The 19521-nt window shown below is 49.9% G+C and overlaps 1 protein-coding gene across 4 annotated transcripts in view; it reads right to left on the bottom strand.

Moving 5' to 3' along the window:
* Positions 1-19521, bottom strand: part of TRDMT1 (tRNA aspartic acid methyltransferase 1) — a 295294-nt gene that overhangs the window by 26944 nt on the left and 248829 nt on the right. For all 4 annotated transcript variants that reach the window (XM_086941779.1, XM_086941780.1, XM_086941782.1 and 1 more), the window contains 2 exons: positions 19100-19183; positions 16721-17088 (listed from right to left, as the gene is read on the bottom strand). In XM_086941779.1, the coding sequence (XP_086797905.1) occupies positions 16721-17088; positions 19100-19183 (452 nt within the window). The remainder of the gene's footprint in view (positions 1-16720; positions 17089-19099; positions 19184-19521) is intronic.

Here is a 19521-nt window from a genome sequence, read left to right as displayed (position 1 = left end):
TTAAATTTTCCTAAAATCAATCAATCAGTGGTTTATAGAGCACGCTACTCACCCGTGAGGGTCTGAAGGCACTGGGGGGGATGAGGGGGGGGGGGGGCCTGCTCCGGTTCAGTCGAAGAGCCAGGTCTTGAGGTCTTTCCTGATCATGTGCATGGTTGGGGAGCGTCTGATATTGACCGCAAACTCGTTACAGGTTTTGGCTGCGATGTAGGAGAAAGCTCTCCCACCCGTTCTGCTTCTGTAGATGCGTGGGACTTGTGCCAGGGCGAGGTCGGCGGAGCAGAGGTTCCTCTTGGGTGCGTGGAAACATACTTGGTCGTTGAGGTATTTGGGTCCGATATTGTTGAGGGATTTGTAGGCGTGGGTGAGGAGTTTGTAAGTGGCCCTCTTCTCGATGGGGAGCCAGTGGAGGTATTGCAGGTGCTGGTTCATATGTTCGTGGCGCGGAATCCCCAGGACAAGTCTGGCGGCATCATTCTGGATGGTTTGGAGCTTGCATAGAAGAGTTTTGTTGATTCCGACGTAGAGGGCGTTGCCTTAGTCAAGTCTGCCGGTGAAGAGTGTGTGGGTGACGGTCGTGCTGCAGTAAGGGGGGATCCATTTGAAAGTCTTCTGGAGGATGCAGAGGCAGTTGAAGGTGATGGAGGAGACAGCGTTGAATTGGCAGTTTATGGAGAGGGAGGAGTTGAGGATAATGCCGAGGTTCAGAGTGTGGTCTGTCGGGGTGGGTGGGCTCCCGAGGGTGGAGGGACACCAGGTGTTGTCCCAGGTGGAGGTGCAGGGTCAGAGGATGAGGACCTCGGTCTTCTCGGAGTTGAGCTTCATCCAGGCTGTTACGTTTCTCATTCCCTCCTGGAAGCTGAGTCAGGTGATTTCTGGGTTCTTGGTGAGGGAGAGGATGAGCTGGGTGTTGTCAGCGTAGGATACAATGCTAAGCCCATGCTGTCTGACGATGGCGGCCATGAAGATGTCGAAAAGTGTTGGGCTTAGTGAAGATCCTTGGGGTACTCCGCAGACTATGTCAGTGGGGTCGGAGAGGAAGGGGGGGGTGTTGGACAGGCCACATGAAGGGCTCGCTCCCTCCCCGCATGACAGGGCCCGGACACCGGCCCTCCAGGTGCTACCCACAGAAGCAACCCGCAACCCGTCCCCTACGGGACTCCTGCTCCCGAACATCACTGTATCACTGGCCCGGGCCACTGTCAGCACCATTGCCCGGCCCGGCCGCCATCTTGGACACTGCACCACGAGGCCGCATGGCCTCAGCTCGACCCCAACCTTGGGCCTGGCCAGGCCCCGACATCCCGGCACCACCATCCACCCAGGAGGTGAGCGGACCACTTGGCAGGTCAATGGGAGAAAGAAGTGTCGATGGCTCTCCCCCGCCAGGTGCCGATCGCCCCCAGCCTCCCCGGGCGCTGGCTCCACCCCCCTGCTGGGTGTCTGGACTCCCTCATCCCGGACCTCCCGACCTCCAAGTGCGAGGGTCCGGACATCAAAGGGCGCCAGACCTATAACTGGGGCAGCTCCAGAGCAGGAAGGCAGTTGTATCCTGGAGTCGAGAGACACCGTGAAGAACTCATCCTTGACGGACTGCTGGCGCTGCCGCAGCCCTGCCTTGTGAACTGTCGTCCTGCCTGCTGGCGCTGCCGCGGCCTTCTGCAACTTTCATCCTCGTTGGACCTGCTGGCGCTGCCGCGGCCTTCTTGCAACCTTCGTCCTCGTCGGGACCTGCTGGCGCTGCCGCGGCCCGTTCCTATCTACGACCACCTCGGGACCTGCTGGCGCTGCCGCGGCCCGTCCTTCTCGAACGCCGAGCTCGAGGATTGTGAGCTACCATCATCACATCGCAGTACCAGATTGGTAACAAAGACTGTCCCGCTACCCCTTTCCCTGTCAAGAGACTAGAATTGAGAGGATCCTCGTGTCCTGATCTCATTGTACCGTACTACCGTACTTCAAGAATTGCCTATAAAGAACGTTAACCTTATCCTTGTGTGGTGTCCATCTGTGGGGGGGAAGTTACTTGTCTGCACGATCGCTGGAGACGGCCCTCACCGGAGGCCTCTCCCCTTGTCTGAGGAAATATAAATTTTATGGTCAAGTAATGTTCCCTAACGTGTACCCCACCGTCTCCATGTGTCAGTTAAAATGCATGTAACTTCCCTCCTGTGCCAGCTATGAAGACGCAAATACATTTGCGTCCAACGTTAACATGTCCTCTTTCAGATCCACCATGAATGGATCAATAATTCAGTTCCTAAGTATGCCTTGCCAACGTCTTTTTGTGGTGTACTTTACACGTTTTTCAGCTCTGGCAAAGTAGGCCCCGAATTCTGCCATTGAGCCTTTTTCTTGTTTTCTGACTCTGAAAGCCTCAGCCCAGGCAGTCTGTGTATCTGTGAACTCTGCCTTACTTCCTGTGCGGCCCATGGCGCTTAGCTCAGCCTGCTGCCTGCCAAGACTGTATTCAACCTTCAAAGTTATCTGTTCCGCTCCTCGAAAATGCATTCCTGCCTACTAGTTTAAGTAAACATTCCCCCAGCTGCAGGGCGAAGGGCCCGGCCTCGCTGTCTCTATGCAAGTAATTCATAGCCTCTGTTTCCATGGAAGGCCCATGCCCCCCGCATCTCATGCAGACACTCAGGCGCTTATACACGCACTCACAGTCAGTATAGAGTAGCTTCTGCCCCAGAGACCTTTCCCTCTAGATAGTATGGTTCCCAAACATCAGATATCAGATATGATAGAGGTACGAGTTGATCTGACATGCCAGACTTCTGTCTCTTTCCGCCAGTGTAAATGTCAAGTCCCCTGCACCCGTCTGTTTCACGTCAATCATACGTCATGCAGCTGCGCGCGCATCCATGCCTCTGATTTCTGCTGACATTACAAGATTCTGCTTTGTTGCCACCTACTTGTGACGTTTCTAGCACACACCTCTGTATCCACGCCCAGTTCACGCCTTCTAATTACGTACTGCTAACACGTGGATACTGTTATCATACTGTTATCTCGTTTCTCTCAGCTGTTACGCCTCTTGCATTGGTGTCTATAATGTAACTCAAGTATATAAGCTATGTATTGTCAATAAAATATTGCTCTATCCCTTCCTGAACCCCTGTGGTTGCAGGAACATGATATCCAGTTCTAGAACGATTCCTTTTTAAGGAATAAAACCCCTAAGAACTCTAACACCACGGACTCTGTTTTTTTCTTTCCGATTGAGTTATTATTGATTAAGTACTTACCTGCATAGAAATTAAGACGGTAAATTAAATATTTACCACATGTCCTCGGCCGACCCTCCCGGTCCCCGTCTAACATTGGTGGCCAGCGGCGCGATCCGAACCAACGCGTAATCGTACAGAAAGTAACTCACCCCACGACTAAACCACAATGTCGACCAAAGAGAGCGGATCTACAGAGAAATTCCAAATGGAAAAACTGGAGGAGTACAGCCATCGAGAATTAAAACAATTTTGTATGGAACTGGGCATTGCTACCACCAGTCTGAGCACAAAAGATGACTTTAAACACGCCCTAGAATCATGGGCAGAAGCAAATGCCGCCGGACCCCGGGACCAAAACATCGAAGCACCGGAGACGAGCACCGCTCCGTACGAAGAAAGGAGAGCGGGTCTCTCCCGGGAAGAGATCCAAGAACGAGAAAAAAACAGACTGCACGAATTAGAGTTGGCACGGCTCAAGTTGGACAGAGAACTAAAACTAGCGGAACAAAAAATGAACCTGGAACACTTACGGCTCCGAGAAGAGCGGGAAGAAAAGCAAAGACAAAGAGAGCTCGAAGAAAAAAAACTGGCATACGAACACGAGCGCAAGCTAGCAGAGATAGAACTACGGAAGCAGAACAAAGACCTGGGGGTGCCCGAGCAACCGCGCACCCCAGGAGCTACAGAACCAAAGGTCCACATCCCCAAAGATGTCGTCCGAGAATATTTCCGAAACGACGACATACAACAGTGGTTCAAGGCCTACGAGATCGCCATGACCTCCCACCGGATCGATCGAAGTGACTGGGGAGCCGGTCTATGGGGGAGGTTCGTCAATGAAGGCCGCGATGCCCTGCTACAGCTCCCGGACCATCAAATGACGTCCTATGACCACATGAAGGCCGCCCTCCTCACTCGATATGGACTTACACCCGAAATGTACCGCCAGAGGTTCCGCGACTGCACCCGAATCCCGGGTACAACTTGGGTGGAATATGTGAACTATTTCAGCCGAGCCTTCGAGGGATGGATCAAGGGAAGCAACGTAACGACCTACGAGCAGCTCTTCAACCTCATTGTGTGGGAGCACCTCTCCAACAACTGCTTCGTCGAGCTCAGGCAGCACCTCCTCGACAGTAAATTGACTGATCCACGGCAGCTCGCCGCCGAGGCTGACCGATGGGAGAGCACCCGAGTAGGCCGGAGTGGGCCCAACGAACAGAACAGAAACAACCAAGGTCATCACCGTCCCCGAGGAGGAGGAGGAGGCCAGGGCCGGGGCAGAGACGCCGTCCCGGCCGCTCCCGCTACCAGCACCCCGCCCCCGGCCGGCCGGGGTAACCCCCCGATGCGCCCGGGGTTCCGAGCCAATGTCACTTGTCACCGATGCCAGCGAGTCGGCCACTACGCCAGTGACCCGAACTGCCCAAAGAACCAGACTCCCGGGCCCCGCCAGGTAGCTGCCGCCGCCCTAGGAGAAGAGCAAGTCTCCGAAGAGCATGAGGAATATGAACAGGAGCAACCAGAGTGGGAACCGGCCGCCATGGTCCTGGCGTGCCTAGGGGAAAGAGACATGATCCCGCGGGCTCCCCTATCCGCCAACACCAGAAAATACAGCCAGTGGGTGAACATAAATGGGCGCAAGGCTGAAGCCCTGCGTGACACGGGGGCCAGTGTGACGGCCGTCCGCTGTCACCTGGTGACCCCGGAACAAATCCTGCCGAACGTCCTCTGCCCCGTCCGTTCAGCCGACAATTCTGAGAGCCTGTGTCGGATGGCCTGCGTCCCCTTCGAATGGGGAGGAGTATCTGGCATGTTGAAGGTGACTGTCCGCGATGATGCCCCCGTGGACTGCCTCCTGGGGAACGATCTCGAAAGTTCCCCGTGGGCCGCCGTGGAAAGAAGAGAGCACCTGGGGATGTTGGGCCTCCCGGACTGGGCATGCGTAACCACCCGGTCCATGGCCGCCCGCACCATCCCCAGACCTGAAGAACCCGAATGGCCAGCACCTCCTCCCCCGATCGCTCCAGTGGAAGACGCCGATCATACCGACCCCGCGGAACAAACCCAAGAAGGGCTCGCTCAGCCCCAAGACCTTCCAGATCTGGCTCAGTGGCGTCAAGAGGGGGGACCCACCCAAGAACAATTCCGTCAAGAGCAAAAGACCTGTCCCTCCCTCGAGGGACTACGACAGCAAGCCCTCGCCCAGAGCGCGGGAGATACCGCCGGGGCCCACTGGATCTATTGGGACAATGACCTATTATACAGCGAACAAAGAATCGCGGAGTTGGGAGCCGGTCGAGTGTTGGTGGTGCCCCTCCGCTTTAGAGACTTCCTGTTGAAATTGGCACACGATGTCCCCCTGGCTGGACACTTGGGACAAGACAAAACTTACAACCGCCTGGTGACCCACTTTTACTGGACAAAAATGAGAAATGACGTCCTCAACCAGTGCCGGTCCTGCCCCACTTGCCAGGCCAGCGGGAAGAGCGGCCGCAAACTCAAGGCACCCCTGCAACCATTCCCGGTTGTTACCCCCCCGTTCGAAAAGGTGGGAATAGACATTGTGGGGCCCCTGGACCCCCGAACAGCACAAGGGCATCGATTCATCCTGGTCCTGGTGGACCACGCCACCCGCTATTCCGAGGCCGTTCCCCTTCGAACTGTAACAGCACCAGTGGTCGGCCGGGCCTTAATGGGGATCTTCTCCCGAGTGGGCTTCCCCCGGGAAGTCGTCAGCGACAGGGGCACGAACTTCATTTCAAAGTATATGAAATCCCTCTGGCAGCAGTGCGGGGTCACCTACCGATTCACGACCCCCTATCACCCGCAAGGAAACAGGCTGGTTGAGCGGTTCAACCGCACACTCAAGGGAATGATTATGGGGTTGGAAGAGCCCCTACGCCGCCAGTGGGATGTGCTACTCCCGTGCCTCCTCTTCGCCTACCGAGAAGTCCCCCAGAAGTCCCTCGGCTTCAGCCCCTTCGAACTCCTGTACGGACACCCCGTTCGAGGGCCCCTCAGCCTAGTCAAAGAAGGTTGGGAAATGGCCCCCCTGAAAACCCCTCCAGACGTCTACAAGTACCTCCTGACCCTCCGCAATCAGACCAGACGATTCAGAGAGCTCGCCAAAGACAATCTTGAGGCCAGTCAGGAAGACATGAAGAAATGGTACGATCAAAATGCCTCCTCCATCGAGTTCGAACCTGGCCAGCAAGTATGGGTGATGTCCCCCATCGAACCTTGTGCCTTGCAGGACAAATGGACGGGGCCCTTCAAGGTGGTCGAGCGCAAGAGCCCCGTCACCTATCTCATCGACATGGAATCTCCCCGGAACCCCCTCCGGGTCCTCCACGCCAACCGACTCAAACCCCACTTTGTGCGCTCGGAGCTCAGCCTACTGATGGCTACAGACAGTGGAGCAGAAGAAGACTCCGAGCCCCTCCCTGACCTACTGAGGACCCGTGAGAAAGATGGTTCAGGGGACGGGGTCCGACTCTCCGATGCCCTGACCTCGGAACAGCGCCAAGACTGTCGGGCCCTCCTGCTGCAATTTGCGACCCTATTTTCCCTCACCCCCGGGGTCACCCCCTGGTGCGTGCACGACGTGGACACTGGGGACAGTCCCCCTATCCGACATCGGGCGTACCGCGTACCAGATCGGGTACGCGCCTGCATCCAGGAGGAAGTATCAAAAATGCTCACACTCGGAGTCATCGAGCCCTCGGACAGCCCCTGGGCCAGCCCAGTCGTGCTCCCCTGAGCTCAGATTCTGCGTCGACTATCGGGGCCTGAACGCTGTCACCCGAACCGACGCTCACCCCATTCCCTGAGCAGATGAACTGGTCGACCGCATGGGGGCTGCCCGCTACCTCAGCATCTTCGACCTGACAGCGGGCTACTGGCAGATCGGCCTCACCCCCAGGGCCCAAGAACGATCCGCTTTCTCCACCCCGGATGGACACTACCATTTCAAAGTGATGCCATTCGGCATGAAAAACGCTCCAGCCACTTTTCAACGACTGGTGAACCAGGTACTGGCGGGCCTTGAAGAATTCAGCGCCGCCTACCTGGACGATATCGCGGTATACAGCCGCCACTGGTCAGACCACCTCCGCCACCTCCGAGAGGTCCTGTAGGCCCTCCAACAGGCCGGCCTCACAATCAAGGCCAGCAAATGCCAGATTGGCCAGGGGTCCGTGACCTACCTCGGACACCAAGTGGGAAGCGGTCTGGTGGCCCCCCTCCAGCTCAAGATCGCTGCCATCCAGTCCTGGCAGCCCCCCGTAACGCAAACCGAGGTCCGAGCCTTCTTGGGGCTCACCGGATACTACCGGCGGTTTGTGAAGGACTATGGCAGCATTGTGGGGCCCCTCACAGAGCTCACATCCAAGAAGCACCCAAAAATGGTCAACTGGACTCCAGACTGTCAAGCGGCCTTCGAGAAGCTGAAGGCCGCCATGTGCACCGCCCCAGTGCTCCAGGCTCCCGACTACAGCCGGGAGTTCATCGTCCAGACTGATGCCTCCGACCATGGCATTGGGGCCGTCCTCTCCCAGCTGAACCCCGAGGGAGTTGACCAACCAGTGGCCTTCATCAGCAGACGCCTACTGGCCCGAGAACAGCGCTGGAGCACCATCGAGAGGGAGGCCTTCGCAGTAGTGTGGGCCCTCAAGAAGCTCCGGCCCTACCTCTTCGGTACCCACTTTCGGGTGCAAACAGATCATCGCCCCCTGCAATGGCTAATGCAGATGCGGGGGGAAAATCCCAAACTATTGCGATGGTCCATCTCCCTGCAGGGGATGGACTTCACTGTGGAGCACCGACCTGGCCAGGATCACGCCAACGCGGATGGCCTGTCACGCTTTTTCCGCCTTGACGAGGAAAGTCCCCAAGAGGATGGGTGACTCTCCCCGCCTTCAGCTGGGGGGGGACGCATGTTGGACAGGCCACATGAAGGGCTCGCTCCCTCCCCGCATAACAGGGCCCGGACACCGGCCCTCCAGGTGCTACCCACAGAAGCAACCCGCAACCCGTCCCCTACGGGACTCCTGCTCCCGAACATCACTGTATCACTGGCCCGGGCCACTGTCACCACCATTGCCCGGCCCGGCCGCCATCTTGGACACTGCACCACGAGGCCGCGTGGCCTCAGCTCGACCCCAACCCTGGGCCTGGCCAGGCCCCGACATCCCGGCACCACCATCCACCCAGGAGGTGAGCGGACCACTTGGCAGGTCAATGGGAGAAAGAAGTGTCGATGGCTCTCCCCCGCCAGGTGCCGATCGCCCCCAGCCTCCCCGGGCGCTGGCTCCACCCCCCTGCTGGGTGTCTGGACTCCCTCATCCCGGACCTCCCGACCTCCAAGTGCGAGGGTCCGGACATCAAAGGGCGCCAGACCTATAACTGGGGCAGCTCCAGAGCAGGAAGGCAGTTGTATCCTGGAGTCGAGAGACCACGTGAAGAACTCATCCTTGATGGACTGCTGGCGCTGCCGCAGCCCTGCCTTGTGAACTGTCGTCCTGCCTGCTGGCGCTGCCGCGGCCTTCTGCAACTTTCATCCTCGTTGGACCTGCTGGCGCTGCCGCGGCCTTCTTGCAACCTTCGTCCTCGTCGGGACCAGCTGGCGCTGCCGCGGCCCGTTCCTATCTACGACCACCTCGGAACCTGCTGGCGCTGCCGCGGCCCGTCCTTCTCGAACGCCGAGCTCGAGGATTGGGAGCTACCATCATCGCATCGCAGTACCAGATTGGTAACAAAGACTGTCCCGCTACCCCTTTCCCTGTCAAGAGACTAGAATTGAGAGGCTCCTCGTGTCCTGATCTCATTGTACCGTACTACCGTACTTCAAGAATTGCCTATAAAGAACGTTAACCTTATCCTTATGTGGTGTCCATCTGTGGGGGGGAAGTTACTTGTCTGTACGATCGCTGGAGACGGCCCTCACCGGAGGCCTCTCCCCTTGTCCTCGGCCGACCCTCCCGGTCCCCGTCTAACAGGGGGGAATCTGACCCTCTGGGTTCTGCCAGAGAGGAAGGATCAGATCTTGTCGAGGGCGGACCCCTGTATTCCTGCATTGTGGAGTCTGGCGACTAGAGTGCGATGTGAGACGGTGTCGAAGTCTGCGGAGAGGTCTAAGAGGATGAGGGCTGGGGTGTGTCCCTGGTCATCATCGGAGGGCCCAAGTGGGGAAAGAGGACCAATGCCGGTCTTTGATGAAAGTCTGACAATAAGAAAGCATTCCCACAACGGGGTTCAGGGAATTACCCGTAAACTCGGTGGGATATTGTTGATCCATACTGTGTCTGTGCATAGTACGTGGTGGTGAGTTTAGCTGCTTCTGGCAAGATTATAACCATGGCGATGTTCAAATGATGGTGAACGACCGCACTTAATGACTAAACCAGCACCGGAGGAAACTTGGAACGCCCTCCTGCATTCTTTTGGATTCGTCCTGGTTAGCCACCTTGGCAATAGGATTAGGTTGCCCACCCGCCTTTTTGTCCTGAAGAAAACTCACCGCTGAGGTCGCAAATTACCCTCGCAGCACAAGTCGAGTCGAAACGTCGACGCCTCTCCACCTTGTAGACCTGTGCCGCCTTTCCCAGACTGATCCATGAATATGCATTGTATGCAGGATATGTGAATTCGCAGATTACATGTACATTTAAAAAGCGTATATTGGACAGGTCTTGTTTGACTGGATGACGATACCAGTTTGTTAAAATAATTGGTTATTAGTTTTGTACTTTTTTCTTTGATTCACACCTTTTCAATTCACCACTATTACCCCTCCTCCTTCCTTCTTCGCAACCGTTTTATATGCTCTTAAAAATTAAATTGTGTAAATAAACTAAACATAAGCAATGACTTAATTGTTTTGGCGCTTTTTCTATTGTGGTGTTTTTGAATGCATGTACTCGTTAAATTGTGAATTGAGTACATATGCTCTTAACAACTGTTTTGGATATGAATTATCAGTATTGTAGCTAACTCACAATACCGAATCTCTCCTCATGTAATTAATGTATTTTTTCAAGTATTGGTTATGGACCATTATTGTATTCCCTCCTTGGTCGAGCAGCATGCGGATGTCGTCGGTGGCAGCGAGGAGGGAGGAATCTGTGCTGTGGTTGCTGCGGAAGGCGGACTGGGAGGTGTCCAGCATGCAGTTATCTCCGATGAAGGTGGTCAGCTGGGTGTTCTAAAGTCTTTCGGTGACCTTTCTTGCGAAAGGGAGGACAGAAATAGGCCGGTAGTTCTTCAGGTCAGTAGGGTCGACCGTTGTTTTCTTGAGGAGGGGTTTCACCTCTGCATGTTTCCAGTCGTCAGGGCAGGTTCCGGATGAGTTGATAGCAGTTCGAGAGCAATGGAAGTGGCGGCTCTGTGGAAGATGTGAGGGAGGCAGAGGTCAGTTGGGGCTCCTGAGTGTGTCTTCTTCATGGTTGAGGAGATGAGCTTGACGGACGCGGTGAACCACGAGGTGATGGTTGGCTTCTCAGCGGTGGTGGGTGGTGAGGTACTGTCTTCTGCAGGCTCGCTGAAATTGCTGTAAAGGGCCTTGATCTTCACGTGGAAGTAGGAGCTGAGTTTGTCGCAGAGTTTCTGGGAGGGTGCGATGTCAGTGGCTTCGCAGGAGGGTTTTGCGAAGTGCTGGATGATGTTGAACAGCTCCTTCGTGTTGGATGCGTTAGTCTTGACTTTCTCACTGATGAAGGTACTATTGGTGCCCCTTATACGCTTGTGGTAGTCCTTCATGGTGATCCCGTGGTTGTTTCGTGCTTCGGTGGTCTTCTGGTTCCGCCAGGTTTTCTCCAAACGTCTGCAGGTGCGTCTGACTTCTTGGAGGTCGGTGGTGAACCAGGTGGCTTTTGGCGGGCGTTGTTTGGCGGTGTGTCGGTGAGGTGCCAGCTAGTCGACGCAGCAGGCGACCCAGTGGTGGAATTCCCTGGCTGCGGAGTTGGTGTTGGTGGTGGCCTTTTGGGGGTTTGGAGGAGGGCGGAGCTCAGGTGTTCCTCGGTGACCTTACTCTAGTTCCGTTGAGGCTGATGCGGGCGGTTTTGGGTGCGGTGGTGGTGTTGAAAGCGAAATTGACGCAGTGGTGGTCTGTCCAGAGGGGCTGGGTGGTGTCGCTGCAGCAGATGTTTGATCCTTCGCAAAAATAGGGTTGAGGGTGTGCCATGCCCTGTGGGTGGGAGTGCTGACGAGCTGTTTCAGTCCTAGGTTGGTGAGGTTCTCGAGGAGAGCGGTGGAATCGGGGTCCTGGCTGTTCATCGAGGTGGAAGTTCAGGTCCCCACTTAAAATCCTCCCCCAGTTAGATCCCTCTGCGTATAAAGTAATGCCCAAATGCTTTTAAACTGAAAAGCAAAGGAATACCGAAATATATCAGGAAGTGCCAGGCCCCCTTTCTGGAGCTTGAATTTGTTAGACCAAATGAAACTTCCTATTTTGCTTTGTATTCTACTTATATCTCTATGTGGAAATTCGAGGGGAATTGTGCTAAAAAGGTAAGTCAACTTTGGCAAAATGACAATTTTCACCAAATTAAGAGAGATGGTTGCTTTTGAAGGGGGTGGGGAGGGTTTTTTGTATAAGTTTGGTGCGCCCAGATTTTTTAAAAAGGTTTGTTTGAAGGTTGTGACAGCTTCATTGAACCTGTGGTATAGGGTCAGGAAAATATGGGGGATAGGCTACTATTCTGATTTTGCTCCCATGTGGGATTCACCGGGGTTAACCGATTGCTTAAAGGATAGTTTAGCACTCCCCATTAAGAAAGCTGGTCTTCGTGTCTGGTCTGACCTTGTATCCACCGATGGGATTCATCCCTGGGAGGTCTTAAGGCTTAAAATAGGGGACTCTCTTTCAAGATTTAAGTATCTGCAACTGGCCTCTTGGTTTACTGCAGAGAAATCTCACATAGGTGGAAATTGGGAAATCGAGTTTCAATGCCAGAATACTCACCTCATAAAAAAGGAGGTTGGTTTCTGGTATAGGATGATCCTGAAAGCGGATGAAACAGCTGCCCCATTACAACACGCAGTTTGGAACTCGTCAGCCTTGGAGACCATGGCTGCAGAACTGTTTGAACCCTCTCTGCAGATGTTATATAAAGAGGTTAAACCGCATCCTTAAAAAAGAACCACATCTACGTAATTAATGGCCTTTATTACACCCGCAAGAAAATTGCTAAATTTGCTCCTCTTACATCCTCAAAATGCCCTAGAAGCGATTCTACCCAGGCTGATGATATACATATATTCTTTGAATGTGGGATTTTAAAGGGGTTTTGGCAGAATGTGGAGTGCGCACTTGGTGCTATTTTTAAGGCCACTTTTAAGCTGAATTTATCCATGGTAATATTCGGTGTTGATAAAAATCCCCCAACCATATTGCCTGTAGCACAAAAAGGTTTACTAATATATCTGATTCTTATTGCCCGGAGAGAGATCTGTAGGCTATGGAAGGATCCATCCCCCCGCTTTATGAGAATTGGCTGCGGGCTGCTCTGGTTCAGCTGGACTAGGGGCATTCGAACAATAAAGGGCGTAACATCTGGGTCCAGCTTCTAAACTGGGGCAAAGAGATGAGGCTAATTGAAGATCTAAGTCCAATGATTACACCAGGTTTTGTATAAAGAAGCTGGCCTGGCCCATAGCCAATGCAACAGCAGGAACCCTGGGCGTTTAAGATAGAAGGTCGGTTTCTTGCTTATATTTGCAGATGCTTTATGGTGAGATGATTTAAAAAAAATTTAAAAAAAGGAAGCTCAGGTCCCCGAGCAGGATGTAGTCAGTGGAGGTAATGGCGTGGGGTGGGGTGAGCTCGTTGATGGTGGTTGCGGGCTGGGCGCTGGGTCCTGGTGGTCTGTAGACAAGTGTACCGGGTAGTGTGGTCCTGGGGCTGGTCTGGATCTGGAAATGGAGGTGTTCCGTGTTGGAGTATGGGTCGCTCGTGCTGGATGTGGAGAGTCGGAGGGGGGTCTGGTGTGCGATGGCTAGTCGTCCTCCCGGGCCGTGTGGGCGGTCATTTCTCTGGAACTTGTAACAGTCAAGGATAGCTGTGGCGATGTCGGGCCGGAGATGGCATTGGTCCAGGTTTCCGTGAAGAATGTGACGTCAGGCGAGATGGTGTCGATCAGGTCCCAGATCATCACAGCGTGTCGCTGTAGGGAGTGCACGTTGAGAAGGATGCAGTTCAGGGTTTCAGTGGGTCATCCAGTAGGTGGTCCTTCGGTGGCTGTGGGCGTCGTGTTGATGGTGAAAGAACTCCAGCAGTGTCCGTACGAGAACTGTTATTGTTAGGTGAGGCTTTTGCGCAGTTGGAGTGGCACCCGGGTTTGAGCGCGTGGAGGCTAGCAGAGTCGTAGCGAGGTGGACCAGGAGAACCAGGGTTTCTGGCACTAGTCGCAGATGGGCTTGCCTTAGGTGTCAAGCTATTCCCTGCACAGCCAAATAAAATGCTAAAGATAAACAGAATGAATAAACATCATAATATTAAGAGAGAGGACATAAGGTGGATTAAAGTCCATTTTACAGATAGGGTCCGCCTTGATAGAGAGGGGAGGGAAATGATGAAACCATCTATAAGAGCCCATGCCATGTTAATTACTACCCCAACCCTGGAACAATATCTGAATTTTGTTACAAAACCCCTTCACAGATTTTTATTAACAAGATTCAGGTTTAATTTAATCCAATTCTCTCTCGGTTACTACCCTTCATGGAATCACCCGAAAGAGGCATCCCCTTGTGACAAATTTTCTGAGCAGGATACCATGCATTTCACGATGTTTTGTGAGTATTATACTGCTGCCAGGAAAAAACATCTATTACCTGTGCTGAGGGAGGCTGGTTTTACTCAAGTTAGACCTGCTTTAATTTACCTCCAGATGCTGGGCAATATCTACATTACCTTTAGTGTGGGCAGTTTCCTAGCAGAAGCCTTCTATCTTAGAAAAAAACGAGCTCCACTGAACATTTTATTGTAAATAAGGTATCTTTTATTAGTATTAGACATGATGTAGCTTAGTAAAATTTTAGGTCATTTCGGTGTATTATTTAATTATGAAATGTGATTTTAATCTATATGTATTGTATGTGCTTTTTATGGTTTCTTTGTAAATCGAATAAAGCGTGCTTTGACTGAATAAACATCACTGCAAGTGGGGAAAATATATAAAAAGATACATTTCAAGGGAAGACCAAAAGAGGGGCCATGCAGCACTCTCCCCGGCAGCTCCGCCAGTTGATTCCTGCCAGCAGTTCTCACGAGCAGAGTTCGATCCTCGCGCCCGACTCTGCCTCAGGTTTTGTGCTTTTGTGTAATACTCGTTAATTGCCTCAAGTTCTGTGTTCTTGTATTATTTTTGGTAAATTGCGTATTTCATACTCTGTTTGGTTCTGCTACTGTCCTCCGCATTCTGTCAGCGCCTTAGTGCTTCCCGTTTCCACCGCTCCTGCTCTTCCACATAGCCCCGCCCCCTAACCAGCACCACTCCCGCCTCAAAATCTACTCCCGCCCCCCTCCCTTACATAATACTGGTCATATCGTATTCTTTTTATAGGAGCATTATTGTGCTTATCTCAACATTTGAGGTATGTGCATTTTTATGTATTCTTCAACGTTGGGCAAACAAATCCAAAATGAATGACAAACTTGGGGTTGGTTCTTTTTCATTTTTTCCTGATCTTTTTCAGGTTTAGATGATGGCCAGCTATGACACCTCTACTCACTAGGGATGGGAAGTGTGTTGAGATTCCAAAGATTCAAGCTATTCTGTCCTGATAAATCTCCTATGAATCAAGTGTTGACTTACCTGATACAAATGATATATATGTATGAAAATTATTTTTCATATACTGTTGCGCTCAATCAACCGTCACCATTTTACATCTGCTTTTCTCCCTTTAGACTCTTATTTCAGGTTTGACTGTAAGGGATTTGAGAGTCAGATGGTATTAGTGGTGGAGCATCACACCAGCAAAACTTTGTGACTCCTATGCAGGACATTGATGGGGAATGTAGAGAACTCCTTTTCACTGCCATCCCTGCCCATCCCCAAGTTTTGTGTGGAGGAAACACCAATGATGAGAAACCTGAGCTTTGTCTCAAGCCCCCCTTTTGGTCTTCCCTTGAAATGTCTCTTTTTATATATTGTTCCACACTTTCAGTGATGTTTATTCATTCTGTTTATCTTTAACAGGTTATTTGGCTGTGCAGGGGAAAGCTTGACATAACAACAACAAAATTGTTAGTCTTATTTTTACTAAATAGGACAGTAGTATATTAATTTAATAATTTAGGGTTTTCATTTATCGTAATATGTTGTTATTGTGGGTGTACCTTGTGATATTATCTCACACCATTATATTGGAGCAGGATCAAGGTTGATTTGCAAAAAGCTCGTCTCTGCAGAGTGTGGCACAGTGGCTAAAATAAAGAACTGGAATAAAGCTCCAAGTAATTGCCAGTGGGTAAGATTGATTCAAAAATTCCACTCAAATGGGGAAGAGAGCATTCCAAGATAAGGGTTTGATAAAAAGGAGAAACCTAGAAGAGGGAAAGGAAAACAAACAGCTAAAATGACAGACAAATATCAGGCTTCGATGGTCTGCAGGTGGGTAAAGAACCGAGGACTAATGGAAGATGCTGCCAAGTAGTAAAGTCTGAACATCATGCTAAACAGAAGTTCAAAGAAGTTGCTACTGATAATCCACTGCACTACACCCCACCTCACCCCACTGTCTACTGCCAAATAGGGCTTACACCCCATTATGCTCCAAAAGTCTACTAACAGAAACATTTTAACCTTTGAAAGTAAGAGATACCAGAAGGAAAAAAAACAGATATCAAGGCTTCTCCTGCTATTCCTGAAAATATTGGACAAATTCCGGTCCATTATTTACACGCGCCTCTTGCCTGTATGAACAAGAAGGTGCTTAACAAAAGGAGGAGGAGGAGTACTTGGGAGAAGTTACTCTACACGGTTTCGAAGTGGGAAGTGTTGGTCAGTAGTAGGAAGATATTAGATGACCACTGCTTTGCTTTACGGCTAGTACTGATGTCTACAAATCCCATGTATGCACACACAGAACAAAGAGGCAGTAGCCATTAAAGGAAAGAGTGGGCGTTGTACGTTCTTGCCAAATGGGTATAGGAAAGGGATACAATCTGTGAAGTAGTGATAGAGATACTATACATAACAATGATATGTGAATCCCCATGAGTAGATAATAAGGAACCATTAAAAATTAGTTACAAAATGGGGGAGGTTGGAAATGCGACTAATTCAACTGTTTCACCGTAAACCTCACGCTAAGGAGCCCAATGTGGCCTGGAGAAAATGGGAATCCTCCGACAAAAAATGTAATCAATTAACTAATGGGATCTTTCTTGTGTTTCTTGAGAAGTCATTTTGTATGTCAATGTTACAATAAGCACCTTCGTCAATTCCTAAAACAGTGTATCAAGGATTAGTATTCCTTACCCTTTGGTGAAGCATGTAGATCTCCTGCAAGAGGGCTTGACAATGTCCAGAATCAGAGCGTAGCGCAGTAAAGACTTTGATGTCAATAGGTACTGACTGAGATCTTCTAAATTATCCTCAAGATAATCCTCCAGCATATGAACGGAGACATCATGGTCCTGGCTTTGCTTCCTGTCCAGTTCTTTTACTGTTTCTAGCTTAAACAGAATCGAATCCTGCTCACAGGTATTGCTGCTAGAGCTTGTAGAAATGCTTGGCTTCATCGGCTTCTCTTTCGCAGGCATGTCGCTGCCGCACTCAAAACTTTCACCCCTATCACTACAGCTCTGAGATATTCCAGACTTTGAATCTGGAAAAGCAGTCAATATCTAGCATCAAGGAGAGAAAATATTGTGATGAGATGCAGCATATAAACAATTCCATTTCTGTGCGTATAGAATTATTGTGATTTGACAGGAAATATTGCATGCAGATTAATTGATACCATAAGTGAACATGATAGGAACATTCTGTTGTAGTTTACAAGATTAGACTACGTAAGAAATTTCTACAATTATTTGGCCGCAGTAACATGCGAAAATCTTCATTTAGTAAGGTTACCTGAACTGTTGCACAACAGAAGGCATTCTTACTCGTAATAGTAGTGTAGTGCACTAAAACAAACCACATTTGCATTTATCCTTACAAAAATGAAATCTTATTTGAAACTGTTGTGAAATAGTTCGGTTCTAAATAAGCTTGGTCTGGTCCTAAGAAAATATTTTAACAATGTAATGCAACAAACATTGGCAAAGCCAGCAGATCTGCATTTAATATGCTAATGCAAATGGAAAAGGAAAAGGAAAAAGATCAAACATTGTCTACTTCGAAATGGTGTGCACTTTACCTCAAATATCTTGAACAGCCAGACAGTGCTAGTTGAGATCTAGCATCGCTGTATGTGCAAATGGGCAATTCTTAGATCTGTGTGTGAATACAGGTTGATGCATGGTATTAAAGTGAATACGTTTAATATGATGATTCTTGGGGAAACAGCAAGTGAAGAAAAAAATAATATCCCTACTACTACTACTCAGAGAATTGAAAGCAAAGATAACATTTGCAACTCGATTTGGAAGACGTGCAAAAATATCAGCTCCTATTTACCATATTTTATAGGGAGGTGACAAAAACTCCTGTAATTGTAAGGCTCAGGATGTTATGTGTGAGTTGATAATCTTACCACCCATCTTTGCACTAGGGGTGGTAGGCTGGATAACCATAGTTTTCTACCACAACAGTTGAACTTGGCCCTCTCTGCAGGGTCAATACCTATATTTTTACCTTCACCCTTCCTGATTTCTGAACTAGTTTTTGTTGGCTTTTAGGTCTCTAACTTTTTGTGTTTACCCCTGAATAGGATTGTGGTTGTTGCTTGAGTTGCGTGATTCACCCTCAACCAACAACCCAATTTAACACAATAACCATAACATTATTTTAACTGAAACATTTAAGTGTTTATATACTCCTGTGATTTATGTGGGATTTTATGATAAAACACTTTGTTCCCTGCACAGAGTAGTCACTGGGCTCAGCCTGATGTACCCAAAAAGCATAGGGTGTGTCTTTGGCCGCATCATGTGCCCATTGCCCTAGCCAGATTTGCCGCTGGACACTGTATGCTTGCAAAAATTAATTGGGGGAACAAAGGTTTCTTTGTAAATAGTCAACTATGGCATTTTCAGATAAATGGAATCCCTTATGATTCGTGCGTACATGTGATCTAAAATATTTTAACATAGTTGTATAATAAGTTTGACCAATTAAAGGCATTTCAACGTTCAGCCACGTTGAAACGTAGAAGAAATGTTGGTACCAATATAAGATGAGATATTTTATTGTGCTTAACATTTTACTCCACAGGGGCCAAAGTATTCTCATAACTGACAAAAAGGAGCTCAGAGGGAAAATTAGGTCATAGGTCGTCAAAGTATTCTCAGCAAAGATTTCAAAATCAACTGAAATTGATTTGTGACTGTTTTGAGATGCTAGGAAAAACATTTTTACCTTGGTTTGGGAAAGTGGCATGGAATGACTGGGGGTGTTCCCCATGACCTCCTCCCATGTTAACACTTCCGGGTCCTAGACCCGGCAGGAAGTGTGTTAAGGTGCCTTGCGAACTGGGCTCTGTGCAACACAGTAAGATCCTCGTCCACCATCTCAGCGATTTTCTGTTCTTGCTTTAATTTTGCAAGAAAGAACAATGATAGAAAAAGCTGCAGTAAGGATTGAACTTGAAGCCTGAGTGTTGAAACCAAGGGCAAAGTATATAGTTCAATCTCTGGTTGCTATGCCAAAAACTCCAGTTCAAGAGGAAATTTATATTTTTCTGACACTTACTTGATGTGTGGTTGGGAAATAAAACGTCTCGGGTTTGAGTTTTGCAATCAGAAAATACCGCAACCTTGAATTTGGAATGCCGAACTGAAAACGAAGTAAAATGCTGCATTAGCAAAAGGCGTATATCTAGTTTAAATGATTTATAAATCTAGGAGTACAGCTTTAAAAGGTATGTATATTGCAATATTTTAAAGGAACTTAATGGAATCATTCCACACCGATATTGTTCAAATTACTACTGCTGTGTGTGTCAAAGTTTACACATTATGTGAACAGAGTGGAATGGATGTAATCTACATAGAGTTAAAATAAATGCATGATATTTAATTACGTAAAGCTCTACTACCATACCATGAAATTGTAAAGGACAAGTCGAGAAATGATGATGAATGCTCAAGTTTGGGGGTCTCAAATTGTTCCAC

This window comes from Lissotriton vulgaris, chromosome 10 (genome assembly GCF_964263255.1).
Source record: "Lissotriton vulgaris chromosome 10, aLisVul1.2, whole genome shotgun sequence".
Classification (NCBI taxonomy): domain Eukaryota; kingdom Metazoa; phylum Chordata; class Amphibia; order Caudata; family Salamandridae; genus Lissotriton; species Lissotriton vulgaris.
Note: the sequence above shows the minus strand (reverse complement) of the source record. Positions and strands in the feature narration are given on the sequence as shown.